At 45.9% G+C, this 27763-nt stretch overlaps 1 protein-coding gene across 24 annotated transcripts; it reads left to right on the top strand.

Moving 5' to 3' along the window:
* Positions 1-27056, top strand: PRPF4B (pre-mRNA processing factor 4B). Of its 24 annotated transcripts, none has more exons than XR_003586224.3 (20): positions 1-53; positions 6929-8125; positions 9997-10173; positions 10537-10692; positions 11071-11152; positions 12442-12652; positions 13560-13633; positions 14632-14722; positions 15275-15422; positions 16557-16694; positions 17312-17465; positions 19972-20086; positions 20648-20799; positions 21853-21939; positions 22611-22888; positions 23215-23348; positions 23857-23902; positions 24416-24498; positions 25287-25428; positions 26875-27056. XR_003586224.3 is itself a non-coding variant. In XM_004019148.6 (15 exons), the coding sequence occupies exons 1-15, from the start codon at positions 13-15 to the stop codon at positions 22812-22814; spliced, it is 3027 nt and encodes a 1008-aa protein (XP_004019197.5). In that variant the 5' UTR covers positions 1-12; the 3' UTR covers positions 22815-27056. The 24 variants fall into 24 exon arrangements, 2 of the variants coding, with proteins under 2 accessions (XP_004019197.5, XP_042093068.1); XR_009597776.1 differs by adding an exon at positions 24757-24829 and having other exon boundaries at positions 25287-27056; XR_009597775.1 differs by adding an exon at positions 24757-24829 and having other exon boundaries at positions 22611-23348.
* The last annotated feature ends 707 nt before the right edge of the window (positions 27057-27763 follow it).

The following is a 27763-nucleotide window of genomic DNA, read 5'->3' as shown; positions in this document are numbered from 1 at the left end:
AGGAAGTTCAAGATGGCCGCCGCGGAGGCGCCGTCGCTGCGGGAACAGCCGGAGTAAGTAGTCCGGCGGCGCGGAGGGCCTGCGCCGGGGGCCGGCCGAGAGGGGACGGGCGGAGCGCCGCCCGGGCGGGCGAGCGGGCGGGAAAGTTCGCGGCCCAGCGGTCGCAGCCAAACTTTGCCTCCCGCGCGGCGCCGTGGGGGCGCGGGAGGGCGGCCTCGGCGCTCCGCCCGCCCGGAGGGCCTAGCTGTTGGGTCGAGGACGGCCGGGGCCCGCAGCGGCGTTGCCCCGGGAGGCGAGGGCGCGAGCGGCCTCTACGGGTCCCGAGCGCGAGGCCGCGGCGCGGGCGCGCCTGCCCGCCTCTGAGGCGAGGAGCGGGTCTTCCGGAGCAGCCCGGGCGGCGCGGCCCGCGCGGCGGCGATCCCCGAGCGCTCTTTTCCGCAGGCGGCTCCCGCGCCGCCGCCGGTGTCGGCCCTCGGGGCTGGGAGCCGGGAGCAGAGGGGCGCCGGGCGCGCCTCCTTCACCGCCCGAAGCCGCGGTTGGCGGCCGGCGGGGCGCTCCCTCCTTCCCGCCCGGTGCTCTCGGCCCCAGCGTCCCCGTGGTGTTTTCTCCTCCTCTGCCTAGTGCAGCTGGTGTGCCAGCTCGCAAACTCGAGGCAAAGTAAGACCAAGTCGTCGGTTCTGAGAACTAAGGTTTTTGGCCCGAGTTTACAGCGTTTCTCTGGGAGCCCCAGTGGAATAAAGAATGGGAACGGTCAGCTACTTGCAAACCCGAGCGGTTCGAGTCTGTAATCAAGCTAACGTAAGCATCGATGCGGTCGAGTGGACGCATCCTAGTATATTCTGCTAGGGTAACCCTTCCTTACTGAGAGCAGTGTGTTCTGTTTTCCGTGTGTTTGCTAGGAAAGCTCAGGAACCTAAGAGAGGGAATGGATTTTAAGACAGTATTCTTGTAGCGCCTTTTTTTTTTTTTTTTTGCTTGCATCCTCATTATTTGATTTGTTTCCAGCTGTCTTGAGAAAGAGGTAGAGATAGTCTCCCGGCAACTTTGGACTGACAAGAGGAAAAAATCTTTGCACGTCCCCAGCCGGCCCATCGCTTCCCCGCTGTGCGTCCAGTGGCGGACTGCTGGGGGATTTGCTTTGCTCATCTAGGCAGAGACAGTTACCAGAAGTTTTTCGTTTAGGGCCTCTGAAAGCTGCTCCATTATCTTCACAATTTGACTTAAAAGAGGGCAGGTGGGTTCTGAAGTAGATTTTGCCTCTTTTTGTTTTTCACGGAGTTCACAGTGAGGCCTTGTTGCTGGCTTCGTGAGAAGATCCTATGGAAATCTTAGGCTATGCAGCTGATTTTTCTAGTAATCTGTTTAAAGTTCTATAGTATTATGTCCGTTAATTTGATTTCAGGGACGGTTTAGATTCCTTTTCAGGAAGGATACAGCCGTGTTTGTTTAGATACTCAAATAACACCAGCTTTAATCTTATTTATTTAGGCTCCTGCAATGTGAGTGGCACTGAGATGGTCTTTATTGCACCTCCCCACTCACACACTTGGTACGCAAAGAATATTCCATCTATATGTGTCCCACTTTCACTTATTTGAAACGTTTTAATATAGAAAATGACAGTTTACTAGGAAAGCAAGTACCATGTTGGCTGCCCACAGTGAATGCTGAAATGTAATGTCTGAGTAGGTTTTTTTTTGAAGACACACCGAGGAGTTCACAGTTACTTGGAATCTACTCCAAGTGGAATATTTTGAAAAAGTAAAGCTCCCTGAATGCTTTTTAGTGGCTTTTAAGTTTGTCATTGTCTTTATCTCAATGTTTTTTCATAGTTTCAAGCATTTAAATTTTTATATGCGTTGACTTACTTGAACTTACCCAGACCAGTACTGAGCAAATACGACCTCATTCAGTCTTTATGACAGCCCTGTGGAGGCGGTCCTGACACTCCCCACATTGTACAGTTGAGAATCTGGAAGTACAGAGAAATTAAGTCAGCTTGCCCAGGGTCACACTAAGTGACAGGTGTAGGGCTCACACCCGTGCAGCCCCGCTGTGAAGCCCTGCTCTGTGCTCTGGTCTCTCACTGTACTTCGTGGCTCCTTTTATTTAAAATATTACTAGCCTTTAGCGTTTGAAATAATTTTTATTTATTTTCAGTATCCTAGGAAGGTTCGTTTTTATGATATGACAGTTCCAACTCTTTGGAATTTAATATCCTATTTGGAAAGAGTGGGGGTGGAATGGTTCCTTTTGAGACTGGTTGGTCTTTTGAATCCATCCTTATTTTTGCATCTACATTAATTCTGTATTAAAGGAGTCTCACTTGTCAGAGAAACAGGCTTAGTTATAATTATTTTCCTTGTTGAAAGCAGTGGCATTCACTTTGCTCCCCATTGCCCCCAGCTCCAAAGCATGAATTGAATGCCTCCCATATAAGATGTTATTAGGAATATTCTTTAAAAGTATATATATATGTGAAGAGGGAAGTTAAAATAATGCTAGTGGTTGGTAATTGGTCGCTTTATTTTAAAGTTGTTCCATGGCTATTTTTATTGTGCCAGATGCCCCAAGACTCTGGGTGGTTTGAAGGATGAAATAAGCTAACCTATGAGTAAATACTGTTTGACACCACCATGCTGTCTGCACTCCGAATGCAGCTTTCCTTCCAAATGAGATTTGAAGGATGTTACTCAGCTCTCAGTAAGTACTGGTTTATGACAAACCTGTTGTAGACCAGTTTGGTATAGAAATATACCTACTAAATGTGTAGTGTTAGATTGCAAAATGTAAATCGTCCAAGAAAGTGATCAGGTTTCTTTACAAGAAACCTTTTCCTAAAACTTTAGACGAAAGTTGTTAATGAGCCTGAATTAAGTGACCTAGCAGAAGCGCGCTCATTATATGCGACATGGGTGCCATTGATGGGCTGAGTTCAAGTTTTCCTCATGTGCCTAGTCAGACGTCAGTTATTGTCTTTGAAATTTGCTCTAAGAGATCAACAGAAGAGGCTAGTAACCTAGTCATTATTTCTTGAGGTAACATTCATTAAGTTACAATGAAAACTGGGATTACTCCTTGGGAATGGCAGTAACTTTGGGCACCGCTGTGATGTTGATCCTGATTCTCGGAAACTAGATGCTAGGTTCTCTTTCGGAGGAAATTACTTCCTCTGAAGGTAAACCCTTCAGTATTTGGATTTGAAATGCCTTGGAAAACTTGTAAATTATAAGTAGCATTGGAAAAGGGTCAGAAGAGGAGATTTTTCTGTGGGGAGATGATTAAATTTAAATCATTTGAGGGTATTGTGGTCAAGAAATAGGCGTATGCGCTGGAGCGTAAGTGAGCCAAAAACCAAGTGTTCCCCTTCAAGAGCTGAGCATGTGCACAGACAGCGTAGACCAGCCGTGCCCAGCGATGCCGCTGCGTCGTCGCTCAGTCGTGTCCGACTCTTCTGGGACCCCGTGGCCCGCCAGGCTCCTCTGTCCATGAGATGCTCCAGGCAAGAAGACTGGAGCAGGTTGCCATGCCCTCCTGCAGGGGATCTTCCCAGCCCAGGGGTCGAGCCCACATCTCTTGCATCTCCTGCACTGGCAGATGATTCTTTAGCACTGAGCCACCTGCTGTTACTCTGTGAATCACTCCCTTGACACAGAAGTACTTACTGAGTACCCGCTCAGGGTTAGATCATCTTCTGGGCCTCAGGGATGGAGCGGTGAGCTAAACAGATTACGATCCTGCTCCACAGGGCTTATGTTATAATAGGAGTTGTGCTAGGTGGAGGGCAGTGAAGGGGAGGGAGGGAGTCTGTCTGTGAAAAGGAGGGGTTGTAGTTAAAGGGAGCTGGTCAGGGAAACTTGACTGAGAAAGTGGAACTTGAGCCAAGACCTAAGGTAGGTGAGGGGACTGGCAGTGTGTACTTCTGGGGGGAGCGCCCAGGCCCTTACGTGCAGGGGAGGAGAGCCGTGGTGTTGGGGGGAGTAGGCTCGGCTGAAGGAAGGCTGGGCTGATGCTGTTGGTCTGGTGGAGGGTTCAGGTTTTCACTCTGGACGAGGCAGGAAGCAGTAATCAGCTTTCTCTTGGGGCTGATGGTGACCTGATGTTGTAAAAGCACCTTCACGCAGAAGCAAGAGCTCTGATGTCAGCTGTAGCACCAGCCTTCCCACCGGCTGGGTGTGCCCATGCCTCAGATGAGTCCTGTCTGCCCTTCTTGAGTGTGGCGTCACATCTGTCGCAGGGACACAGGCAGAGACAGGGCTTCTTGGGCACTTGAGTGACTGCTTTGATGTGGATGAACTTGTTGCAGTGACTTACCTGTGGTTGGTCAGAAGTGTTATTTGCCCAGCTTTTACAGTGGGGGACACTGACGCACGGGAGTGGCTTGTCTGAGGGCACACTGGGGGTATCTTGTTGCAGGCGGCGTCGGAGCAAGGCGGTTTGATCAGGACCCTTGCTCTTTAAATCACATTCTGAGTGTCCATGGGCAGCTCCCCAGCGCCATGGGGAGTAAATTTGCCCGGTGTCTTGAACAGTAAGCAAAACTGACTTTGGGCACGAGGTTTGTGCTGGGCCTTACGAGCTGTGCGTGTTAACTGTGCGGTCCTCACCGTGTGCTCAGAGGCAGGTCCTGCTCCTTTCCCCACTAATCTCACTCAGTGAGGCCACTCAGCTAGTCAGTAGTGGGACCGGGGCTTGAGCCCCTGGAGCCTGGCTCTGCAGACTTCACCAACCAGCTGTCTGTTCTCTGGGCCGTTCTTAGAGGGTCTTTAGGTTGAGTTCTAGCTTACTGAGTAGAATTTTGCACTTTGGGCACTTGGATTTTTATATTCCTGAAAATCATTCTCAGCCTTCATAAAGGTCCTCCCTGCCTATCTCTACATCTTGAATTAGCCTAGTTCTATTTATCTCACACTTTCCCCCTGTAAGTCAAGGTTCAGAAAAATGGACTTACAGCCCACCTTCTAGATTGTGGGATGGGAGAGTCTAGGAAAGGGGGACGGTTGCCTGTATGAGGTTGTAGCCTATACAAGGAACAGAGTTGAAATGCCTTTGTATCTTCACCTTAAATCTGTGATGTCCCCTCACCTCCTTGATAGAGCCATGTTGTTGGGTATTTTTTAATATACAAAGATACTACATTGTCTTTTTCCAAGTCTTTGAGAAAAGTCCAAAGGCTTTTTCTAAGTCTTTGAAAATAGTCTTTTCTCAAAGACTGTTTATTCTGTGCCCTCTTATACTCTATTGGAGCAGTCAGCCCAGACTGAGACCTGGCTCAACTGAAGACACCGCTTGCTCTGTAGCTCGCTAGTACTCTCTCCTTCCCCGTGGTCCCCAGTGCCCGAAAAGGGCGTTGGCAGTGTGACACCCCAGATCCCACGTCCCTGCCATGTGGTGGCTGTGTGTTCTCCACGGCCCCTCGATACTGGGAGCCAGTAGCTTTTCAAGCGTCCTCCACTGTGTCGTGCCCCTGCCCCGCCAAGTTTACTGAAGACTGAGACCAGGCTGGGGGGCCGTGCGTCGAGCAGCCCGACCTTGCAGTCCCTGGGCCTCTCCGCTGTCTCAGCTGTGTGCTCCCGGAGTCTGTGCTGCACGCCTCCCTCTCCTGGGGTCGGTCCACTTGAGAGCTTAGCTTCCATTAGACCAGTCTCTTCACCAGGTTTGACACCCAGGCAACATTGATCTTTTTTCCTTTTTCTAAAATACCCCTTAACCTTTCTCGTTAATGTCATACTCATTCTTCAGGTCAGTGTTACTCAGCCTATTTTTTTAATCCAAATAAATACCTTGTTGATAAACTTCTCTCCCCCAAAGGTGCTGCTGAACAAATCGCTTGGGTTTTTCTGTGATCCACAAGATACCTTCCTTGACCGTTTCAGAGTGATTTAAAGTGACCCATCAGCATTCCCATAATGCCCTTATTCAGGTCTTCATCGATGCAGTTCTCCAGTGAGGCATGCGATTCTTTTCCACTGGAAGTTTCCTTACGAGAAGCAAGAGATTTTTATTTTCCTGCTACCTGACTTAATGCCTACATTATGTGTAGGTGATTTTCTTCGACATGTTAAAAAGAGATTGAATAGACCCATTAATTGTTAACTTGCAAGGAGCTCTTTGTAGTATATGGTACAAACATTAAACTTACTATTAAAACATTAAACTTATTAAAAGTACAAGAGTATATAATTTGGAGGACTTGAGCAAATTAATCCATCTTGTTCCAGCTGGATGTCAGGAGGAGGATCACCTGCTTCTGGTGACCCTGGGGCCTCAGCCTTGAGGATGTGGCTGGTCAGGGTCAGGAGCAGACAGCATCCTTGGTAAGGGCCCAGGGCGGGATGGCACGGCTAGCTCATCACGCTGCCCAGAGGGGGCGGGTGGTACTGCTGTGGCACACGGTGGCTAAGATGCTGCTTACAGGCCCAGAATGACTCTGAGTATAGCTCGTTTTGGCTCTAGAGATTTAAGTATATATGTGTGTGTGTGTTTCTGAATTCCAAGTGGGGAAAGAGATTAGTGTCCCAATGGATGTTATTACTAACATTTTATGGAAAAAGAATGGGCAGGTTCCTTTAGTGTGGAGCGGTATGGGAAATGCTGATTTAAAAACCAAGTTTCCGAGTGGCCGTTTAAGAAAGTCAGTGTTAACTTACTGTAAAAACTACTGGTTTGAATTTCCTTTTTCTACAAAGTATAATTATGTTAACCTACCCTATTATGTGTTTCCTTTAATACTTTCAGTATTTGAGTTCAACCGTTAGAAACAGAGTTAAATCACTGTTCAGCTCAGTTCTTGCCTTATACCTTTGAAATAAAATACTTCAGTGGCTAAGTGCATGTATCACTTCGAGATATATTTTATCATTGCTATTTTGTTACAACTGAATGCTCCATAAGTAATGTGTCTTTTAAATGTTTGATACATTTATAGGATGGAAGATGCTAATTCTGAAAAGAGTGTTAATGAAGAAAATGGAGAAGTATCAGAAGACCAGTCTCAAAATAAGCACAGTCGTCACAAGAAAAAGAAACATAAACACAGAAGTAAGCATAAGAAGCATAAACATTCTTCAGAAGAAGACAAGGATAAGAAGCATAAACATAAGCACAAGCACAAGAAACACAAACGGAAAGAGGCCGCTGATGCTTCTGACAGAGAAGGCGTGTCTCCAGCAAAAAGAACTAAGCTTGACGATTTAGCTCTGCTGGAAGACCTGGAGAAGCAGAGAGCCTTGATTAAAGCTGAGCTCGATAATGAGCTCATGGAAGGAAAGGTCCAGTCTGGGATGGGGCTCATATTACAAGGTTATGAGTCCGGCTCTGAAGAAGAGGGGGAGATTCATGAAAAGGCAAGAAATGGAAATAGGTCCAGCACTAGATCTTCAAGTACGAAGGGGAAACTTGAACTTGTGGACAATAAAAATAGTACAAAGAAGCGGAGTAAAAGCAGATCCAAAGAACGGACTAGACATAGGTCTGATAAAAAGAAAAGTAAGGGAGGTGTTGAAATCGTTAAAGAGAAGGCAACAAGGAGCAAGTCAAAGGAGAGGAAAAAGTCAAAAAGCCCCTCCAAAAGAAGTAAGTCTCAAGATGAAGCCAGAAAGTCCAAGTCGCCCACCCTCAGACGGCGCTCTCAAGAGAAAGTTGGGAAGGCCAGATCTCCTGTCGATGACAAGGTTAAAGTCGAAGATAAAACTAAGTCAAAGGATAGGAAAAAATCCCCTGTTATCAATGAAAGTAGAAGTCGTGATCGAGGCAAGAAATCTAGATCCCCAGTCGACTTGAGAGGCAAATCCAAAGACAGACGGTCGCGGTCCAAAGAGAGGAAATCGAGGCGGTCTGAAGCCGATAAAGAGAAGAAGCCGGCCAAGTCTCCCTCTAAAGATGCTTCCTCTGGGAAAGAAAACAGGTCACCCAGTAGAAGACCTGGTCGCAGTCCCAAAAGAAGAAGTTTGTCTCCGAAACAGCGTGATAAGTCCAGGAGAAGTCGATCCCCACTCTTGAATGACAGGAGGTCTAAACAGAGCAAGTCACCTTCTCGAACCCTGTCGCCTGGCAGGAGAGCCAAGAGCCGGTCTTTGGAAAGAAAACGCAGGGAGCCTGAAAGGAGACGCCTCTCTTCTCCAAGGTAACTTGATTTCAGAGCGCTAGTGGTTCCTACCATTGCAGCAGATTTCAGTGGAGAAGCTAAAACTTGTGGACAATAGAAACAGAGGTGATGAAGAGTTGATAGTGTTCGGTGTAACCTGTCCTGTCTGCTAACTGTGCTAATGTTCGCTTCTGTCAGTATCTTGCCTGGAGGTGGCTTTTAAATGTTGAACTTACTCTAAGTTCTTAATTTAGTATCTAACGTGCAGAACCGCACCTTTAAATCCAAGAAATTTGGTTGATAAGTCTGAGTCTACACATTTTATGGGAAAGGTGTTAGTTTCTAGAGCAGGGATTGTATTTTGAATAGTGTGGGATGGAATTTTTAAAACTGGAGGTATCAGTTTAAGGATTGTGACCTGTCCATTCTTTTGAATTGGTGTGATTCTGAATCATAACAACATAGTTGGAACTACAGTTGGTTTTTTTGGCCCCCAAAATACAATTGAAAATGGGAAATTTTTTTGTTATTAACTCATACACCTGTAGTCTCATTGTTGAACAACATAGGAGCTCTTAAAATGATTTTTTTAATCAGTCGTAATAAAAATAATTCATATTTACATAATACATTTGATCCACCAATTCTTGTCTCATAATTTCATGAACTCCTAGCCATCTACTGTGTATGGGTATAAATATGAATTGATGTTAAAGTTTAAATTATCCTGTTTTGAGAAGCTTCAAGAATGCAATTCTCATAAGAGCTACTGTTGATTCTTTACTTCTAAGTGATGGAATGGTCCCCTGCCTGTAGCTCTGCATGGAGACCGTGTTACTGTCTTAATATCTTTTCTTAAGGATCCTATTCTCTTTCAGTTGCTTTCAGTTTGAAAAGGAAATTCTTATGAGTTCATTAAGGGACTAGAGTTGAATATTTGAAACAAGTTTTTAGTGTTAGTTTGCAGAAGAAATGCGTGCTAATTAAAGAGACGTTTAAATCCTGCAGGAAGCCTGTAAACGCACTCTTCCATCCCTCCTCTGCTGCCACTCCTGAGACAGCAGTCTCTCTTCAGCCCCTTCTCGGTGCGGATGATACTTCTTAAAAACAGGATTCATACCGTTCATGTTAGCTGTGGCTTTCTTTTCTCATCAAACACTGAGTGGCAGTGTGTAAGGGGTGTTTGTTACGTGATAACATGAGACTTCACGCTGTGGATGTATCATAATGATTCAGCTTCCTTTGTTGAGACTGATGAAAATTGAGATTGGTTCCAGTTTTTCACAGTTGTGTGCAGAGATATCCATTGAGTCTGTGTGAAGCTTCTTTTAGGGTAGTTTCATAGAAGTGGAATTACACAGCCTAAGATTACGTATATCTACATTTCAGAAAGACACTGCCATATTTCCGTCCAGATAAGTTATACCAGTATTTACTTCCATTACTTGGTGGACTGGCATTTTCTCTTAACTCTTGCCTAAAGTTCCTCTCTTCTAAGGTTAATGTTGATTGTAAAGGGATTTTATTCTTAATTGACACATTAAAAATAAGGGTCTTAATTGCAAAAAAATGTCGACAATTTAGAAAGAAAACAGTCCTTAAACCAAGGGAATGTAATATTATTCCTTATATGGGCAAGTTTTATCTGAAATGAGAAAGAGATAAACAAGATAAATAATTTTTACTAATTCTTCAAATTGTGAGACCAGAGGAAATAGACCTTCTCTTGTGTGTCAACCATTACGCCAAAATGTTATTGTTGTCGTCTGAATTTTTGTTACAAAACATTATTCTGTGTTTGCAATCTTTAGGTTACTGTGCCCTTTCTTAAAGTGCCTTTACATGTAGGAGAAGTTTGCTTATTCTGATTTGATTTATTCTTCTCTGAACCTGTATCTGGTCCCCTTAAGAACGCGACCTCGAGATGACATCCTCAGCAGGCGGGAAAGGTCCAAGGATGCCAGCCCGATCAGTAGGTGGTCTCCAGCCCGCAGACGGGCCAGTAGATCTCCTGTTAGGAGGAGGTCCCGTTCCCCTCTCAGACGGAGCCGGTCTCCCAGAAGAAGAAGCAGGTCTCCTCGGAGAAGGTAAAGCCTCCCCTTTGGTCCATCAGACCGGAGCTTTTGAAGCTCAGTGGGTGGGTTTCCTTAACAGCTGCTTTTCTCTGAGAAACGAGCTGTGGCGCCGTGCAGTCTTTCTGTCGCCAGCGTGCGATATTTCACACACACAGATTGTTGAGGTTTGCTTTAAACTTAAATCAGTGTTCATTAAAACATTTCTGCTGGCCCCTTAAATGACTTTATTTTTAGAACAGTTTTGGATTTATAACAAAATCGAGCTTTTGAAAAGTACTGGGAGTTCCTGTAGCACCTGTGCCCCAGCACACTCAGAGCTCCCTAACTTCAGTTGACCTTTTCTATGTATTATATCTCTCTGTTCTCCTCAAACAGGGACAGAGGTCGGAGGAGCAGATCACGCCTGAGAAGGCGGTCTCGATCACGGGGTGGTCGTAGACGTAGGAGCAGAAGCAAAGTAAAGGAAGACAAATTTAAAGGAAGTCTTTCTGAAGGAATGAAGGTTGAGCAGGAATCTTCATCTGATGACAAGTAAGAATGGAACTTTCCTATAACTTCTTTTTGCAAATTAGACAAACACGGTGTGACTTGAAAGTCTTTAATTTCCATCTGTAATTTTGATCACAGCTAGTGATGACTTTTAAGCTTAAGGATCCTTCTTTTGTTTCCAGTCTTTGTGCAGTGAAATAGGTAAGGAGAAAAAGGAGACATAGAAGGTTAAATTTACTTGCCGGGATTCCAAACCAGGACAGTTTAAAAGCAGGGATAGAGTGAGGTGGCTTAAGGTTCCTGTTCAAACTTACTGATGACCGACATTTTCCAGCTTTTATTTTTTTAAATGTATGAGAGTTAACAGTTTTGGACTAAGGATGTCTGGAATTAACATGTATGGATGTAACTTTTCCTAAGCCTTGAAGACTTCGATGTTGAGGAGGAAGATGAAGAAGCCTTGATAGAACAGAGAAGAATACAAAGACAGGCCATCGTTCAGGTATTGATTTTAGTAACATTTTGATCAACAGCCCTTAAATAACCACTATTTAAACAAAATTAAGGGTTTTTACTTTAACAGTTAAATGTTGGTAGAGCACTTGAATAGGTCTTGGAAAAAAGATAGTTTCTTAATAAAATTGAAATATTTATCTTTTTTATATACATAGGATTCCCATATAAAGCCCTTTCGAAAGACAAAATTTGGAGTGTGCTTTTTTTTTTTTAATGTTGATAAACAGGAGAACCCTCAAATGAGTACAACTTGGAAGAATTTCCTTTAGGATAAAAATTGTATATATTATAGCCTATTAAATGTGAGAAAGATTTTTCTTTAATGCCTAGTAAAAATGGTAGATTTTCTAATACAGATGTGCATGTTTAAATGGAACGTCCCGATAAATTTAAGACTCCTTGAAAGCCGAGTGATGCAGGAGTCGGGCGGGAAACGGTGTCATGTAGGCCTCAGACGGTGAGCTGCGCAGAGGGCTGCCGGCTCTCCTTGGCTGTCCTGAGAGGAGGCCTGGCCACGTGGCCCTGTGAGCATGGCCATCCTCGTGCAGTGCCTTCTCATCGTCACGTGATGGGAGGTGAGGGTGGAGGTGAGAGGAGAATTCTGAAAGACACGGAAGATGCTTGGGTGCTGTAAACAGGACAGCAGACCAGGAAAGGGCAGTTGTAGCAGCCTGTGAACTGGCAGCAACCTCAGCATCTCAGAGCAAAGGGCAGAACTGGAATTACCAGAGTACGTGGGGTGTACCTGGAATTCCAGAGGTGACTTCCCTCCCTGGGGCGCTTCGGAAACTGGTACTGAGCAGTTACTGGGCACCCCTGAAGACTTGGTTGAATCTTTTTCTGTTCTTACCCAGGTCCACAATCCCTTATCTCCAACTTTTGGGCCAGATGTGCTTCAGAACTGAGAAATATGTGAATTTTAGAAAGGTAATGTGGTGCATACCTGTATCTTACTTAGCCCCTGAGTGGGGGCTAGCACAGCACCCCATTATCCGACACTGGGAGCGCTCTGCTGTGAGACGCCTCGTGTTCACACTGGGAACATTCAGAGTCACGGCTTCAGGTCAGATTCTGCCACCTGATGAACATGCACCAGCCGTAGAAAGCCTCCCGCAGCTCTGTGGGTTTGGAATCGCATATAAGGGATTGTGGATCTAATTCAGCTGAGGCATCAATACCTTTATTTTATTTTTATTTTTTAGCATTATTTGACACTCAGGTTTTCAGTGCAGCTCCCTCGATTGGTGACGATGGCGCTCTGTGTTGTCGCTACAGAAATACAAGTACCTTGCTGACGACAGCAACCTGTCGGTGCCGTCCGAGCCCAGCAGCCCGCAGAGCAGCTCCCGCTCGCGCTCCCCGTCTCCCGACGACATCCTGGAGCGCGTGGCTGCCGACGTCAAGGAGTACGAGCGCGAGAACGTCGACACGTTCGAGGCCTCGGTCAAAGCCAAGCACAATCTGATGGCCGTCGAGCAGAATAACGGTGAGCTAGGTTTCTGTGACTGGGCTCTTCTTCCCGGCTGCTCAGCTCCGTCACTTCACCCAGAGGAGAGGCTGTTTGCGGCAGGGGAAGGGAAGGAGACGAGGAACGCCGTGCTCAGAATACCCCAGTGAGTGTCCCCGTGACCGCGACGGGAGCTCCTGCTCGGTCCACCGTGCGTGCTCTGTACCTTTGGTTCTGCTTGCTGGAATATTTGAAAGCAAGTCCAAGCCGTGATTAATTTCACCTGGGAAAAGTCCAGTTTGTATCTGTGTTAGATAAGATTTCTAAAGAAAAACATTACTTACGCTTGGTAAAACTGATGATTTTTAAATATCTCATGTCTGTAGTTCGTTGGTTTGAATCATAATCCAGATGTGGGGTTTAACCCCCCCACAGGTATGAATTGGCAGTTTAAAGAGGAGCTTTCCTGGCGGTGTATAAGTGTTACTTGTGTGTGCTCAGTCATATCTGACTCTTTGCAACCCCGGGGACTGTAGCCTACCAGGCTCCTCTGCTCATGGGATTCTGCAGGCAAGACTACTGGAGCGAGTAGTCCGTCCCTCCCCCAGGGGACCCTCCGCACCCAGAGGCCAGACTCCAGTCTCCTGCGTTGGCAGGTGGCTGCTTCAACCACTGAGCCGCCTGGCAAGCCCGGTTGTTGCTTAGTTACTAGCGTGTTAGCTCAGTGTTAGTGAAAGTGTCGATGCTAGGTTTTTAATTTTCTGGAATGCGTTCTCAGTAAAAAGTGGATAGCTTTGTATGTCTTGTGTTATGAAGTGATACTAAGTTGGGTTTTAATGAAACACTGATACACAAGAGGAAAAAGCCTGGATTGCTGTTAGTGATTCTCCACTGATTGATTCTTTGTGTTTCGGTTTTCCAAATACTGATGCTGATTTCCATTCAGGCTCATCTCAGAAGAAGCTGTTGGCACCTGATATGTTTACAGAATCTGATGATATGTTTGCTGCCTATTTTGATGTGAGTATTTTTAGTTATAAAAATATAACTGTTAAGTACATATAGAAAATATGTATTTGGGTGGTATGTACATACCTAGTGAGAAAAAAAGAATCAGGGCTTCATAAAAGTTAAATACAAAATGACTTAAATGTGTAGTTATTTTCTTTTTAAACAGCTCCTTTCTTGGATTTACAGATGTTTGTGTCTGTTGTGGTTAGCGGGGGCCCAGGTGACATGAGTAATTTTCAGGCTTTCAACTCAGGGCTTCTATATTGTAGGTGATTGGAAACTTAGGATTTGGAGCTTAATGGAATACATTGAAGAACTGGGAATGTTATAAGGACTGGGTTAAGAAATTTTTTCTTTAAAGCATTTTATCAGTTTTTTTCCTTGAGAAATGGTCTCAAAAGCAGCAGACCATTTCCATCATAAACTTAGGAGGTGTGAGAAACGTGGAGGCTTCGATCGAGGCAGTGGGGTGCATGCATGCACACAGCAAGCACACGGCGGGGGATTACAGTGGACGGGGGAACAGTGGGTCCAGGACCCCGAGGACACCAGCGGCCGGCGTCGGCAGCAGTCGTGTCTACAGTGTGAGCTACGCTCACGGGCAACGGGTTAGGAGAGGATGAGGTGATCTGAGGAAGCTTCATTTGCCTGGGTGTGAAGGGTTTTCCCGGTGTCCTGGAGAGTGATGCGTAAGGAAAAGGTCTTCAGAAGTACCAGGTACTCTTGCAGTGCAGCCAGTGGCATTTCATATGGAGATGGGGAGAGACACAGGGTGTTACATGAATGGGGCGGTAGAAGGAACATGAAGGCAATGTTAACTTTTTCCCTGAGCATCACTGTGATACGAGGGACTTAGGAGTCACGTTTCTGTTGTGTTGCATTTGTGTGAGTCATGGTGAGAGTTTATTTAACTTGGCACGAAATCTTACTGTCAGAGTTTAAAGGAAGTGCTTTAAATGTCTGCCTAAATTGGGCATAAGTAGCTCATGTTACTCCCTTAATTTCAGAGTGCCCGTCTGCGGGCTGCTGGCATTGGAAAAGATTTCAAAGAAAATCCCAACCTCAGGGATAACTGGACTGATGCAGAAGGCTATTACCGTAAGTCCACAGTCCTTGCTCATTTCAGAGTTTATCATAGTACTTTGTAAAGTTGTGTGGCTCGAGGCCTTCGCACTTGGGAGGACTCTGGAGATCACACCCCGGTGCCGTCACTCGAGCGTGCGGCTCCACTAGCAGCTGCATGTGCCCGTACCGCTGCCCAGAAGCCCCGCAGACTGAAGTGCAGCGAGACCCGACATGCACCTTAAATCTGCTCAGTTACTTTCAGGCCTCAGGTAATCCTCTGGAGGGGGCAGTGCCAGCCACGCCAGTCTGCAGCGCCCACGGCACTGCCTCCTCGGGGTTCGGGGCGTCAGCAGTTGCTGGAGGTGCTCCCTGAACTTCTGTAATGCTTGGAGGCCTGCGGCTTCGAGCATGTAGTGTGGAGGCAAGGCCTTGGGACTCTGGTGTCCAGGAAGCCAAGCACACCGGAGAGATTTGGCACACTATTAACATGCTCTGTTCCCTACCTTTTGATTTCTGATGTGTCTCAAGGTTCTGTTCATTAATGTATCCTGGTCAGAATTCTAATGTTTCAGTTTACCTTTTTAGGTGTGAACATAGGTGAAGTTTTGGATAAGCGTTACAACGTGTACGGCTACACGGGTCAAGGTGTGTTCAGTAACGTGGTCCGAGCCAGGGATAACGCGAGGGCCAACCAGGAGGTGGCCGTGAAGATCATCAGAAACAACGAGCTCATGTGAGTTTAGGGAGCTGCGAAACCAGCTCAACACAGGCGTTCACAAACAAGCATGTTTTTAAACAGTGACAGCAGTCTGTGTAGGGCAGCTTGGGGCTTATAAGACAGCAGGGCAGCTCCTTGTGGGTGTTTAATCTATAGTCACGCGTTGTTATACGTGACACATCGGAACTGTGGACTGACTGCATTCAGTTCGAAGGGTCGTGGTGCTTAGCCGTCACCGAGCATGATGCCTGCAGAAGGTGACAGTTCAGGTCTAGGAACGCATCGTATCATTTATCTGCTGCCTTTTCTCTTTACGAGCGATGAGGTCATTGCCATACTGCTTTAACACAATCTATGCCGCACACTGGAGAAGGCGGTGGCACCCCACTCCAGTACTCTTGCCTGGAAAATCCCATGGATGGAGGAGCCTCGTAGGCTGTGGTCCATGGAGTCGCTAAGAGTCGGACACGAGTGAGTGACTTCACTTTCACTTTTCACTTTAATGCATCGGAGAAGGAAATGACAACCCACTCCAGTGTTCTTGCCTGGAGAATCCCTGGGACGGTGGAGCCTGGTGGGCTGCCATCTGTGGGGTCGCATGGAGTCGGACACGACTGAAGTGGCTTAGCAGCAGCAGCATGCCACACACTGAGCTGCGTTAAAATCAATTTAGCGTTGGTTTAGAAGCACTAGAAAGAAGTGTCTAGTTTATGCTGAGGTCCTGGGTTGTCCTGGGCTTAGAAGGTTAGTTTGATGGAAATCCTCAACTTCTGTATTATAGACACTAGCTTCAAAATATGGCCTATTGTCAAATTGTAACTAGAATCTTGGAGGATGATATTTACATCGAGGCGTCTTGGGATAAAATGTGCCAGATTGATTTCCCTCCAAGCAAGGTGGGTCTGTTGCTCGGAGTTTCTGTTCTGTTCACTGATTATTTTGGAAATTAGCTCCATGAAAACAATATTTGGCCAAGTGGGAAGTATTGTGTGAATGACGTGGAGACTTGTCCTTCCTCAACAGATGGTTTATTAATACTTTAAAAAAACTTAACATCGCTAAATAAATATACAAAATAAATACACATTATTTACTTTTCCTAAATTCTTGGTGTATCTAGTTTTGACCTAGTTTTCTTTTTCATTTCAGGCAAAAAACTGGCTTAAAAGAATTAGAATTCTTGAAAAAACTTAATGATGCTGATCCTGATGACAAGTTTCATTGTTTGCGACTCTTCAGACATTTTTATCACAAACAGCATCTGTGCCTGGTGTTTGAGCCTCTAAGGTACGATGCCTGAACCTGGACATCATGACCCTGAAAACTAGGCTTCCCTATCTTGCCATCCTCAGTTCAGACAAATACTGTGACCAGTTTTCTGGGTGTTTGATGTTTTTTTCCAGTTGGCTGTGGCTTTTGTCTTTTAACTGTTGGTGAAAAGTTAGCTCCTTGACGGTTGTTAATGTGTAGACAGTGGTTGGCCGTGTGCCACACACCCACCTTGTGTGACCTTGAGCTCAGCAGAGAGTTCCCTGAAAGTTAAATACTCCAAGGACAGATTAAGCCAGGATGAGCAGGAATGGGAGTCATGGAGTAGGAATATGATTTCAACCTTCAAATCCATGTCTTCGTGTTTCTGCCCATTCTAGGTCAGTGGGAGGTTTACCCCTGTGTATCTTCCCTTCTCTTCATTTTGGAAACTGTGTTGTGTAGACACGGTTCATACGCTCTTGTTTCAGTGTGGAATAATGTATCAGACATTTGGGCAGTGGGTGGGAGGATTCCTGAACAGTGTTTTCATTGTATTTCATACTCTAAATTGATTTTTCTTCATGCTTGAAAATGTTCTTTTTAAAATTTTCATTTTTCATTTTAACTTCTGATTTTTGTTTCTTTCCTAAAAGTATGAATTTACGAGAGGTGTTAAAAAAATACGGTAAGGATGTTGGCCTTCATATTAAGGCTGTCCGGTCCTATAGTCAGCAGTTGTTCTTGGCTCTGAAACTCCTTAAAAGATGCAATATCCTCCATGCAGATATCAAGCCAGACAACATCCTGGTAAGTCAGACGGGCAGACGGCCTTGTTCACCCACGCAGCTCCTTCTGTAACGCGATGACCACTATGTCCTAGAAATTACATCTCCAGGAGTCATCCCGTGTGTTAATTTCCCATTACAAATGACTTTACCAGTTTTTCACTCTGGAAATTGGGCCATGAAGTGTTAGAGCGAAATGTGTGGAGAGAGAGGCAGTAGGCTGCTGTCCCAGACGTCTCCGGGTGATGGATGGGTTTCGCGTCCACCGGACGCTGAGAGCTCTTGGATTCGCGATGGCGGGCTTCCTCTGGTGTCTGAGCAGCAGTGCTGCAGGTGGGGCCTGCTGTGGAAAGGCGTGCTCACCAAAAGAAGGCAGCCCTTGCTTCTCTAGTTTCGTGCAGTGAGGGAGTCGCCCTCTCTGAAGTGGATGCGTGGCGCTGAGTGTAGGTCGCCCAGGAATCATCTCCATCCTTTGTTCTTTGCTCTGTGGCCGCTGTGGCTTCGGGGGCCACACCCGGGGAAGCCCAGGCGTGGTTGGGCCTGGTGTGGAATGCGTGCCTCTCCCAGCGCGTGGCTTTGGTGTGGTCAGGTTTCCCAGTGTGTGTGTCTGAAGCCTCATCCCAGTGGGGCGGCTGGTCTGCACACGCCTCTCCCGCCCCAGCCCGTCCTCTGCCCTGGCCATGCTGCCCAGAGCCGAGGGCGTGTTCACGGGCGGGGAATGCCTAAAGAAAGACCCCTTTAAAGTGTGTTTCAAACTCCTTATCAGTAGCTTAGAGCTTGGTTCGGATTTCCGTTTTTCTTTTTAAATATCTTAGACTGTTTCCTTCCAGACTACCACATTGTTGAGGCGTTCCATTTTGTTAGGTTTGGTCTGAGTATGTAAGGTATTGCATTTATTTCTAAGGTAACTTGGGGCTTGAGGCGATGAGTATTCTCAGTGAAATGGTAGGTACAGTATGAGTTGTAGTCTTGCCTAATCAATTTCATAATTGTCTTTTACCCCAATTTTCTTTTTTTTTGAATTACAAAGTACAGTGTCCATACCAAAGAATGTATTAACTGTGTGTCGGTCAAAAGTAATCACCCAGTGAACAGCCTCTCTGTAACCACTTGGAGGTTAAATAATAAGACATTTACCATTGTCTCAGGACCGCTTGCCTTTAAAACTTCATTTATCTTTGAGTTGGTGCTTAACTCGTATAGGTTTTCACGTGGATTTCAGAGACAGTTTGGCATTCTTCCTAAGAAAAATAAATATCAGAGACCACGTGGAGTTGCTTGTTAATGAAAACCCCAAGCTTTTAGCCCAGCATTTCAACTGTCAGTCTGGCAGAGTAGTGTACTAGGCTCCCTGAGGGCCAGTGGACGAGGGCTGCCCAGGTGTGGGTCCCCAGCTGCTGGTGAAGGCCCTCCATCCACCCAGCATCCCCTGAAAATGGCCCTGGGGTTTTTGTCAGTGACCGTTGAAACTGCATCCGTAAGTCGCTGAATGCAGTTTATGTTGAAGAATGTTGAAGCGCTTTGCGTTTGAAGAGCTCTTTTTCCCCCAATTTCCCCAGGTGAAGCCTGGTGCTTGACCGTTTCTGTTGCTCTCAGTTCTGTGGACGTCACCTGTAGTGGGCCAGTCCACACTGACCAGGCTCTACGATAGCCTGGGAATGGCCCGGGGCTGTTTGTTTAAAGTGCTGGGTTTCTGTGGGGTGGGAGCAAGAGGCCAAGTTCAAGTCCCAACTGGAATTTGTGTGTGTCTCTTTTGAAGGGGGGAAGGGACTCTGGAATGTGACTTATCTCCACTTGTTAACCCCGAACATGCTTCTGACTCAGGATGGCAGCAGGCATGGGAGCACCTCCAGCCTTTCTCAGCAGATGTCACTGTTACTGTGTATGTGGAAGTATTTGCAAAGGGAAGAGAAACGATGACTAATAGTGTTCATGTGTATCAGTTTGGCCAAATGTATTTAACATTTTCTTGACTAATACTTGCTTTATACTTAAGGGATTTTAATTTTTTTGAGACTTGAGTGCTAAATTTGGGATGGCCTAACAGCTTCCGATGGAGAATGTCTCTATTCTGTTTCTGTCCAAATTTAATCTGAGCCCTTCTGCTTTCATTGCCGTCATAATTTTCTGGCAAATGAGAGTTAAGTCCGCTCTCTTCAATGACCATCTTCATGTTCCTTTAAGTAATAACTTGACTGAGATTGGGTTTTCTGGGGGGTTTTAGAAGATACTTTGCTTCAGTGCTTTCTCTCACTACTCCAACCTTTTCTAAATAGCGTTGGTTAGAATCAGATTCACTTGGTATTATCCCTTATTTCCTCGTTGAAGAAAGTTATTTCGCTAATTAGAATACTATAGCTCTTAATTCATAATTAGGAAATTGAATTATAAAATAATTAGGAAAGGAATTTTTAAATGAGTGACTTTGTTCTCAGTATTGGAAATAACTTCTCAAAGCCAATTATTTTATGATAATGTCTTAATTGTTTCTGGCCTGAGTCAAACTTCCCCGATAAACTGTTTTGCAGGTTAATGAATCAAAAACTATATTAAAGCTCTGCGACTTTGGGTCAGCCTCACATGTTGCGGATAATGACATAACGCCTTACCTTGTCAGTAGATTTTACCGCGCTCCTGAGATCAGTAAGTTTCCTCCAGTGCTCCTTGGCCTGGGCCATCTTGGGCGGTGGGAGCACCCGGTTCACTGAGTACCGTTTCCTGCCACACTTGAGCAGCCGCTCAAGTCATTGCTAAGGAGAGCAGCCCTGCGTCCTCCTCAGGTGGGGTGATGGTAGTTGGTTGTGGCAGGAGTCGCAAACGGGCATGGAAGGCCTTGGGTTTAGAAGATGCTGCATTACTCCGGGCTGGTCGTCACGTCCTGTTCACGGCTTGTCTGCACCTGTGCGGTTTCTCCTCTTTGGCCTTGGCTGAGGCCGGTTAGCTGCTCCACAAAAGGGGAAATGAGAAGGTAGAAGAAACACTTGCTTTTCCTACCTCTTCAGTTCCTGCCCAGGCCCTCATCTGTTAAGGTTTTTAAGAGTCTCTGTTGAGAAACAGTGGGAGCGAACGTGAAACTAACGCTGAGGTGTGAACTGTTGAGATGATGGTCATATCGTCCGAGTTAGATTAATGCTCCTGTTGATGGAAAGAAACAGTAGTTGGTTGATAGTATCATTGTATGTTAAAACTGTATTATGTTTTCAGTTATAGGTAAAAGCTATGACTATGGTATAGATATGTGGTCTGTAGGTTGCACCTTATATGAACTCTATACTGGAAAAATTTTATTTCCCGGCAAAACCAATAACCATATGTTGAAGCTCGCCATGGATCTCAAAGGAAAGATGCCAAATAAGGTAGGATGTTTGGGTGAGCTCGTTTTTAAGGTCTTAGCCCTACCATCCTGTAGATTCGTGGGTGGCTGACGCTCACCCCGGTGAGAGTACACCAGTTTCTGAGCGGCAGGTAGCTGGCTACTCTGATTCCTTAGGTGTTTCTGGTGCTTAAATTAATGGGTCTACGCAGCCAAGAGCTCTCAGGACAGAATGGGAGAATCCCATCTTCCTTTTCCTATCTGAAGTCTGTCCTTGTGCATTTCTTTCCCCTCCTGAATTGAGCAGCAGGGTGTGTAGGGTGGGGCTGTGTTGGGGGGAGAGGACGTGGCTGTTCCACATCTCCGCAGCCTTCCCTTGTCCCGCTGACTGCCCCTGGGTGACACACGCCCACCCTGGTGACTGTGCGGCGAGAACCAGATGCTGGTAGGTTAGACGGAGTCAGAGGAAGGACCTGGTCATCGGGGAACCGTGGGGACCTATCGGAAGCGGGACTCAAGGGCACTCGGCTTATTAAAGGTTGGACACTGCTGGGCAAAGAAAAAGGTGCCAAGAAAAGTCACATGAAATGACGTCTTTTTAGGTTCTGTTCAAATTCTCTTGTGTTGAACTTGTTTAGACTAAGACAGAAATTAGTTATGTTGGTTTTTGCTTTAATGGTGTCATTTCAGGGCTGTTACTAGAACATAATGTTTTTCAGTGTCCTGAGGTTTCTTAAACTGCCAAGAGACAAGGCCCCACTTGTGTAATGTTTTTCCTGTCTAAGAACAGCTGGTTTAAGTCTTTGTTTAGTCTTCAGTTTTGAATAATGAAAGTACAACTTGATATTGTAATGGGTTTATTTAACTCACTGCCTGGGAAAATTAATTTCATGTTACTAAGTAGTTTTAGGTACAACATTTACATTTTTTTCCAAATATGTTACTTTCTCAAGAGCAAGGAATCTGAGATCATTTTCAAATAAGTAAGCAAACCCAGAGAGACTAAATAGTAATATTTGTGTGACTTATATATTAGGTTATCGGTAGATCAGACTGTTTGTAAGAGCTCAAAATCCAACTTATGTTTTATTGCCAGATGATTCGGAAAGGCGTATTTAAAGACCAACATTTTGATCAAAACCTCAACTTCATGTACATAGAAGTGGATAAAGTGACCGAGAGGGTAAGTGTCTTCCAGGTGTGCCACGTTAGATGGTGACCTTATAGCTCATGGATGGATTGGGTGTTGGATGGTCTAGGAGCTATGAATATTTCAAAACACATCTATTCCTGTTCCTGTTGGCCAATTTCTGAATAAGACACATCAGGTGATGAAAAGATGTAAAAAAGTTTGCCTAGCATGAGTTTATTTTACCGTATTTAGGCCTTTTTCTCTTTCCTTGGATCACTTTCTTGGTCTGGCTTTGCATTCAGCTTCCTTGCTGCTTCCAGATCTAAAAACAAATCTGATCGTGTTACTCTCCCTGATTAAAAATTCTTCCCTGGCGCCTCTTACCTGTAAAATACTGTACTTAATTCCTCAGAAAGCCTGCTGTCCCCGGCGGGGGACGTCCCCCTTCTTGCGACTCCATGGACCAGCCACTCCGCGCCTGGCGGTAGGCCAGTGGGCGAGCGCTGTTGCAGACCCCATACCTGTGTTCCCGCACGAGCTGTGATTTTGAATTCTCATAGAATTCCTTTCTGTTCTTTCTCTGACCTTTTTATAAAATTACAGAACCATGTTTAAAAAAGCCATCATGGCTAACTTGGGGTTGACCTTTTTTCATTTAAGTTTTTAGGTTATATGTGTCTAGTAATTTATTTAGAGATACACATTTAAAAAATTATTTGTAGGAGAAAGTTACTGTCATGAGCACCATTAATCCAACTAAGGACCTGTTGGCTGACTTGATTGGGTGCCAGCGACTTCCTGAAGACCAACGTAAAAAAGTACACCAGCTGAAGGACTTGTTGGACCAGATCCTAATGTTGGACCCAGCTAAACGGATTAGCATCAACCAGGCCCTGCAGCATGCCTTCATCCAGGAGAAGATTTAACTGAGATGAAGACGCTCCGAGGGTTTGAGTAATTAGATGCAAAGACTGAAGAAACCTCACAGCAGTTTGTTAATGTATATAAGCTGATAAGTATTTCTCCAGCAGATTTGAGGAAGCATGATATATTTGAATTAACACCAAGGGTGATATTTCTTTTAGAAATGTTAGTTAATCTGTTTTGTGTCTTATGTGAAATCTCACTGTAGAACTGTTTTAATCGCCAAGACTGCACAGAATTCCAGTGCTAATGTAAATGGTTGCAGTTCACATAAAAGACAGAAGCATCTGCTGTAAAATGAGCAGTGAGATGGGTGGTTGACTTATTTTAGCAAACTTGGCTTCATTTTGGTCCTCAGATAAAAGGCCAGCGTAAATGCTGTTTATATTCACGTTTCCCTAGGTGTGTGTGTGCAGGCCGCAGCGGCACGCCCTGGGTGTAGTCAGTGCCGAAGGGGCCTGTTCCTTCTTGAGCCTGCCTGCAGGGACGGCCTCCTCTTTTAAAGCAGGTTGTGTACAGCATTCAGTACACTGAAGGTAAGCTGAACCATCAACATCACCGGTGTGTAAGATGTTATTTTCCTGGAAGAGTTGACAAATGAGGGACGTTAGCGTTGTGGCAGAATTCCCCGCATGTGTGAGAGCTGCTCTTGTTTTATTTTTTGGCATCACGGCTGTGGAGTAGTTACAGTTTCTGTTCCGTTCATCACATTTGCGATTTGAAGAGAATGCGCTTGATGGATAGAGCGCCTTCAGTGTACTGTTTCTTAGTAACTTCCATTTTTTAAAATCAACTTGCTATAGACTTTATACACATTTTGTTAAACGCAGTTCCTAGTGACAGAAACAGTGCGTAGTTCCCTTTACTGATAACAAATGTTGAGGCCTGATTCTGGAAGTCCTCATATTTAAAAGTTAGATAGACAACGTAATGAAATTTTTAACTATTTGTATGTCATTTTGAAAGTGTATGCTTGATGGTAAAAAGTGTTTTTCATTTGTTCACTGTTTTCATTCTTTGTGATCATGTTGTCTTTCAATACAGGCATAAACCTTCCACTCTTGAACAAAGCAGCTGCTTTTTAAAAGCGGTAATTGCTTCTTTACCTTTTATTTCTTTTGTAAAATGAACTTTTCTGTAAGGATGTGACTTAAAGTGTTGTCTACTGCATAACCAGTCGGCCCTCACTTACTGTAAAGTGGAGATTGCTCTGCTGCACGCGGCGTGGACCGTGCAGGCTTCTGTGTGTTCTCAGTATGCATTGCTAGGTAATAAAGTCTTTTGTGAACAAGGCATTGGCAGCCATTTTTAACAGTTTTTGTCTTCAGTGCTGGTAAGTCAGGTAAACCACGTAGAATGAAAAGCAACCTTGCGTTTCTTCCTTTAATTCTTTACGTGAAAGAATTACTCGTTAGAGGTGTAATCTAACCAGAAATGTGTAATTTTATTAATAATTAGGAGCCTAATTATTTCATCAAAAAATTCTACCAGTATTGTCAGCTTTCAGTGTAGTGAGGTAGTTCCTGTAGGTCGTGGGGTAGAGTCCAGGATTTAACTAATATTTCTGCTGTTTTCTCACTTTTCCTTCTGATGGTGCGGAAAGAGAAAAGGAGACGGGGCACAGGCCACTCACCGCCTTCTCCAGGGTCTGATTTGCTGAGACACCAGCTGCACCTTCTTAACAAGGTTATTTCTGACAGCATGTGTAGATAAACATTTAGCAACGGTTTAAATCAAAATCATGTCAATCAGTTTGGTTTTGCAACACAAAGGAATTAGTAACTTTTTTTTAACATGGTAGCAGAGAATTTTCAGAAATGTAATCTTTTCTGGTTGGGTGGTAAAATGAATGCTTGTCTCCCTGAGGAGTGTGGAAAATAATCAGATTTTTAGAGGTTAACATAATATTTTAAAATTGTAAATGGGATTTTTTTATTCACCCAGGCACCTAATTACAACAAGCATGCACATTTTGGTGCATTCGAGAATGGAAAATCAGAGTAGCAGCATCCTTCTGGTGGGTTTTGCTCCATTTAAAGGCATGAAATGACCTGCAGCCAGGAAGGTGCAGATGCTATCCTAGGCCAGCTCTGACTGTGTGCCCCCCTCCTTGTGGTGTAGTCGTGAACCGACGTGAACGCCAGGCGTGCTCGTCCTCAGGCGGTGAGGCCTTGTAAGCAAGGCTCACAGGTGCAGCTCTCCTGCCTGAACTAAGTGTAGCAGCTTCCCGCCACGTTAGCTCTGGCATTAGCTCTGGCGGCCACTCACCTGCTGCACAGTGGAGCGTTTCCCGCTGATTGTCACTCACAGTAGTTACATTTGTATGTTTCTGGTGATTTTTCATGGCTTCCTTTTGTATACTTATTTAAGTAAGTTAACCTCCACTAGAAACAGTTCATCTTATGCCTTCAAAACTGCTGCGCGTTCTTTAAAAAGCAAACGAAGTCGCTTGTTGCCTGTTCTTTGTGTTGTAGGTGCAGCTCAGTGGAAGATGATGGCTCCAGAAGACATGAGCCAGGGCTCTGTCCCATAGAGGTCTAAGAACAAAGAGCCTCCATCTAACCTCTGTCTGGTGTTTCAGTTTCAGCATGACGGTTGAGGGTGCATCGCCCTTTGGTACTGAGAGTGGTGCTCCCGTGTTCATTGTAAAGTGCTCGCTCATCACGCTTCCTGCCCCTGCCCCTTCCCTCCCCCGGAGTGCAGAGAGGAGTCAGACCCAGCAGTGTTAGCCGTGTGGTCGGGGAGATCCCGCGTAGCGCATAGCTGTCAGAATCGGTCCCTGCGGACTACTAGAAAAACCACAGCCACCAAGAGCACCCGTCCCGAGGCAGTGTTCCGCCACAGGGGCCGTGTCGTCTTGGCCGATCGATGCCCAGGGATAGGAGCAAGCCCTCAGCGCTGCTCAGCTCCCGGGGCACCCACCTCTGTGGCTCACCCGCGGGGTCTGCCCAGCCAGTGGTGTCGTGGTCTTAGAATAGGCCACGTGCCGAGCACAGCCGTGGTCCTGAGGGGAGTGAGGGGGCGCTCCCTAGGTCTCCAGGGCTGTGGACTCAGCACGGCTCCGTTTGCCTCCGTGAGCGGTCTTGATTCTCGCGCCGGAGTGGTATTGGAGCCCGTGGTCTCTGAAGCAGAGACCTGGAGCTCTGTGAGCCTGCGGGGTGGGGCCAGGTGGCGGGCGGTCCCCAGCAGGTGGGCGTGCCCAGCGGGCAGGCGGTCCCCAGCAAGCGGGCAGTGCCTAGGCCGGCCACTGCCATTTCTCTCAGGAAGGTTTTGCTTTATTTCACTTTGTGGCAAAAATGGCATCAAGTGATTGTGAGACTTGAGGGCCTATAAGTCCTAGAACGTGACCCACAGAGCGTAGTTTTCTCTGTAGTTGGAGTGGTTGAGCCTACACATCTTAGGATCGTTCTTCGGGTAGACCTGTTGTCCTCCAAAGTTAAATAAACCTTAAGACCCTCCCGGCATGAGTTCACCCTCCGTTCTTATTAATAGCACCCTACTCCTTTATTCCCCAGTGCCTGTTTCAGTACACTCTTTTTCTCAAAGTAATTTTTGTGTTTAAAAAACACTTTTTTTAATCACTGTAATTACCACCTCCTTCCCCTAAGACATATTCGGGACATGTCTTTGGTATGTGGTGGAGGCAGTGAGACATGACTTGTCCTTGGGTGCAAGCCGCCTCCTCTCCACCTGTAGTTTATCGTGGCTTCATAGTGGCACTCTTGCTAGCTGGGGAGAAAGAGAATCTGCAGCAGGAATCCCATGTCTTCAGATGCAGGCCAAGCAGTTAAGGAATTCCCTTCTAAATACTGAGATAGGAAGGAAGCCAGATGGCCAACGTACAGTCACTTTGTTAGTTAGGGCAGCGTTAGAAATTGAGCTTCCTAAAGTGTTTTCTTTTTCATAGCATATTAGTTCAGATGTGAATTTTTATAAAGTGTTCACTACAAATTCATTTGTTTTTTATGTCAATTAATGTGCACCAAATTGACTTTTAAAATGCTTTCCAGTTACTTTGATAGAGTTCATCATCGTGGCATCTTTTTCTTCTTCCACGTGTAGGGTAAGGGACTGTTCTTCTGAAGAATCTTTCCATTTAGTGATCAAGATACGGAAGCTGACCTCTGAAAATACTCAATATGTATCCTAATTATTCCCAGTGTCCTTTGAGTTGTAACTTGCATTTCAGCAGCAATGTTCCTAATTGACCTACTAGGAAAATGTAATAAACACGCCTCTTGTTACCCTGCTGCCTCCTGATGTCTTACTGCCTGTTTCGTGTCTGACATGTAAAGTGAGGAACACCGTTTCTCACCTGCCATCTCCCACTGATCTTCGCAGACCTGCTTGTCCCAGAACCCCAGCAGGCCTTCCTGTCTCCCGCTCCTTGTTTCCGAAAGACAGGCTCCACGTCCTTACTGCACACCACGTCCCCGGTGCCTGTGCCTCTGAGAAGCGGGAGTGCGGATGGTCTGTCATGAACTTAGCACAGGGCACCCTCTCTGCCCTCCGTGTCCCTCCTGCTCTCCTTGATACATATCCTGAATTTGCCAGGCTCTTGATTATAGGAGAGAAAAGGTTTCCTACTCACTTTACCAATGAGGTAAGGGAAGAACAGAGAGGTCAAGGAACCTGCCTGAGGAGTCAGAACTGTTAGCGGAGCCTGGGTCCCCGTGCAGACAGCTGGCAGCGGGGCCGGTGCTCGCAGCTGCTGCGGGGACGTCACAGGCCTGTGTGGAGGCCAAACTCCACGTCTTAGCTAGAGACCCTAAAGGGTGTGTGCAGCGCGCCAGGCAACAACGAGGACACAGCATTGAATGGGACGCACGCCCCCCCCCCCCCACCCCGGAGGGTTTATGAATGAAGATGAGATCTCAGCCCTGAAGGTGAGGGCCTGCCTGGGATGCACACAGGTGAAGGTCGAAATGAGATGGAGAGCGCGCTGGTGTGT

This window comes from Ovis aries, chromosome 20 (assembly GCF_016772045.2).
Source record: "Ovis aries strain OAR_USU_Benz2616 breed Rambouillet chromosome 20, ARS-UI_Ramb_v3.0, whole genome shotgun sequence".
Classification (NCBI taxonomy): Eukaryota; Metazoa; Chordata; class Mammalia; order Artiodactyla; family Bovidae; genus Ovis; species Ovis aries.
Note: the sequence above shows the minus strand (reverse complement) of the source record. Positions and strands in the feature narration are given on the sequence as shown.

Bases quoted from the DNA above. Each gene is read 5' to 3' on its own strand.
- PRPF4B (XM_004019148.6), top strand. From the start codon at position 13: ATGGCCGCCGCGGAGGCGCCGTCGCTGCGGGAACAGCCGGA. The intron at 54-6,928 runs GTAAGTAGTCCG...ATACATTTATAG, and splicing joins TCGCTGCGGGAACAGCCGGA to GATGGAAGATGCTAATTCTG. The intron at 10,693-11,070 runs GTAAGAATGGAA...ACTTTTCCTAAG, and splicing joins GAATCTTCATCTGATGACAA to CCTTGAAGACTTCGATGTTG.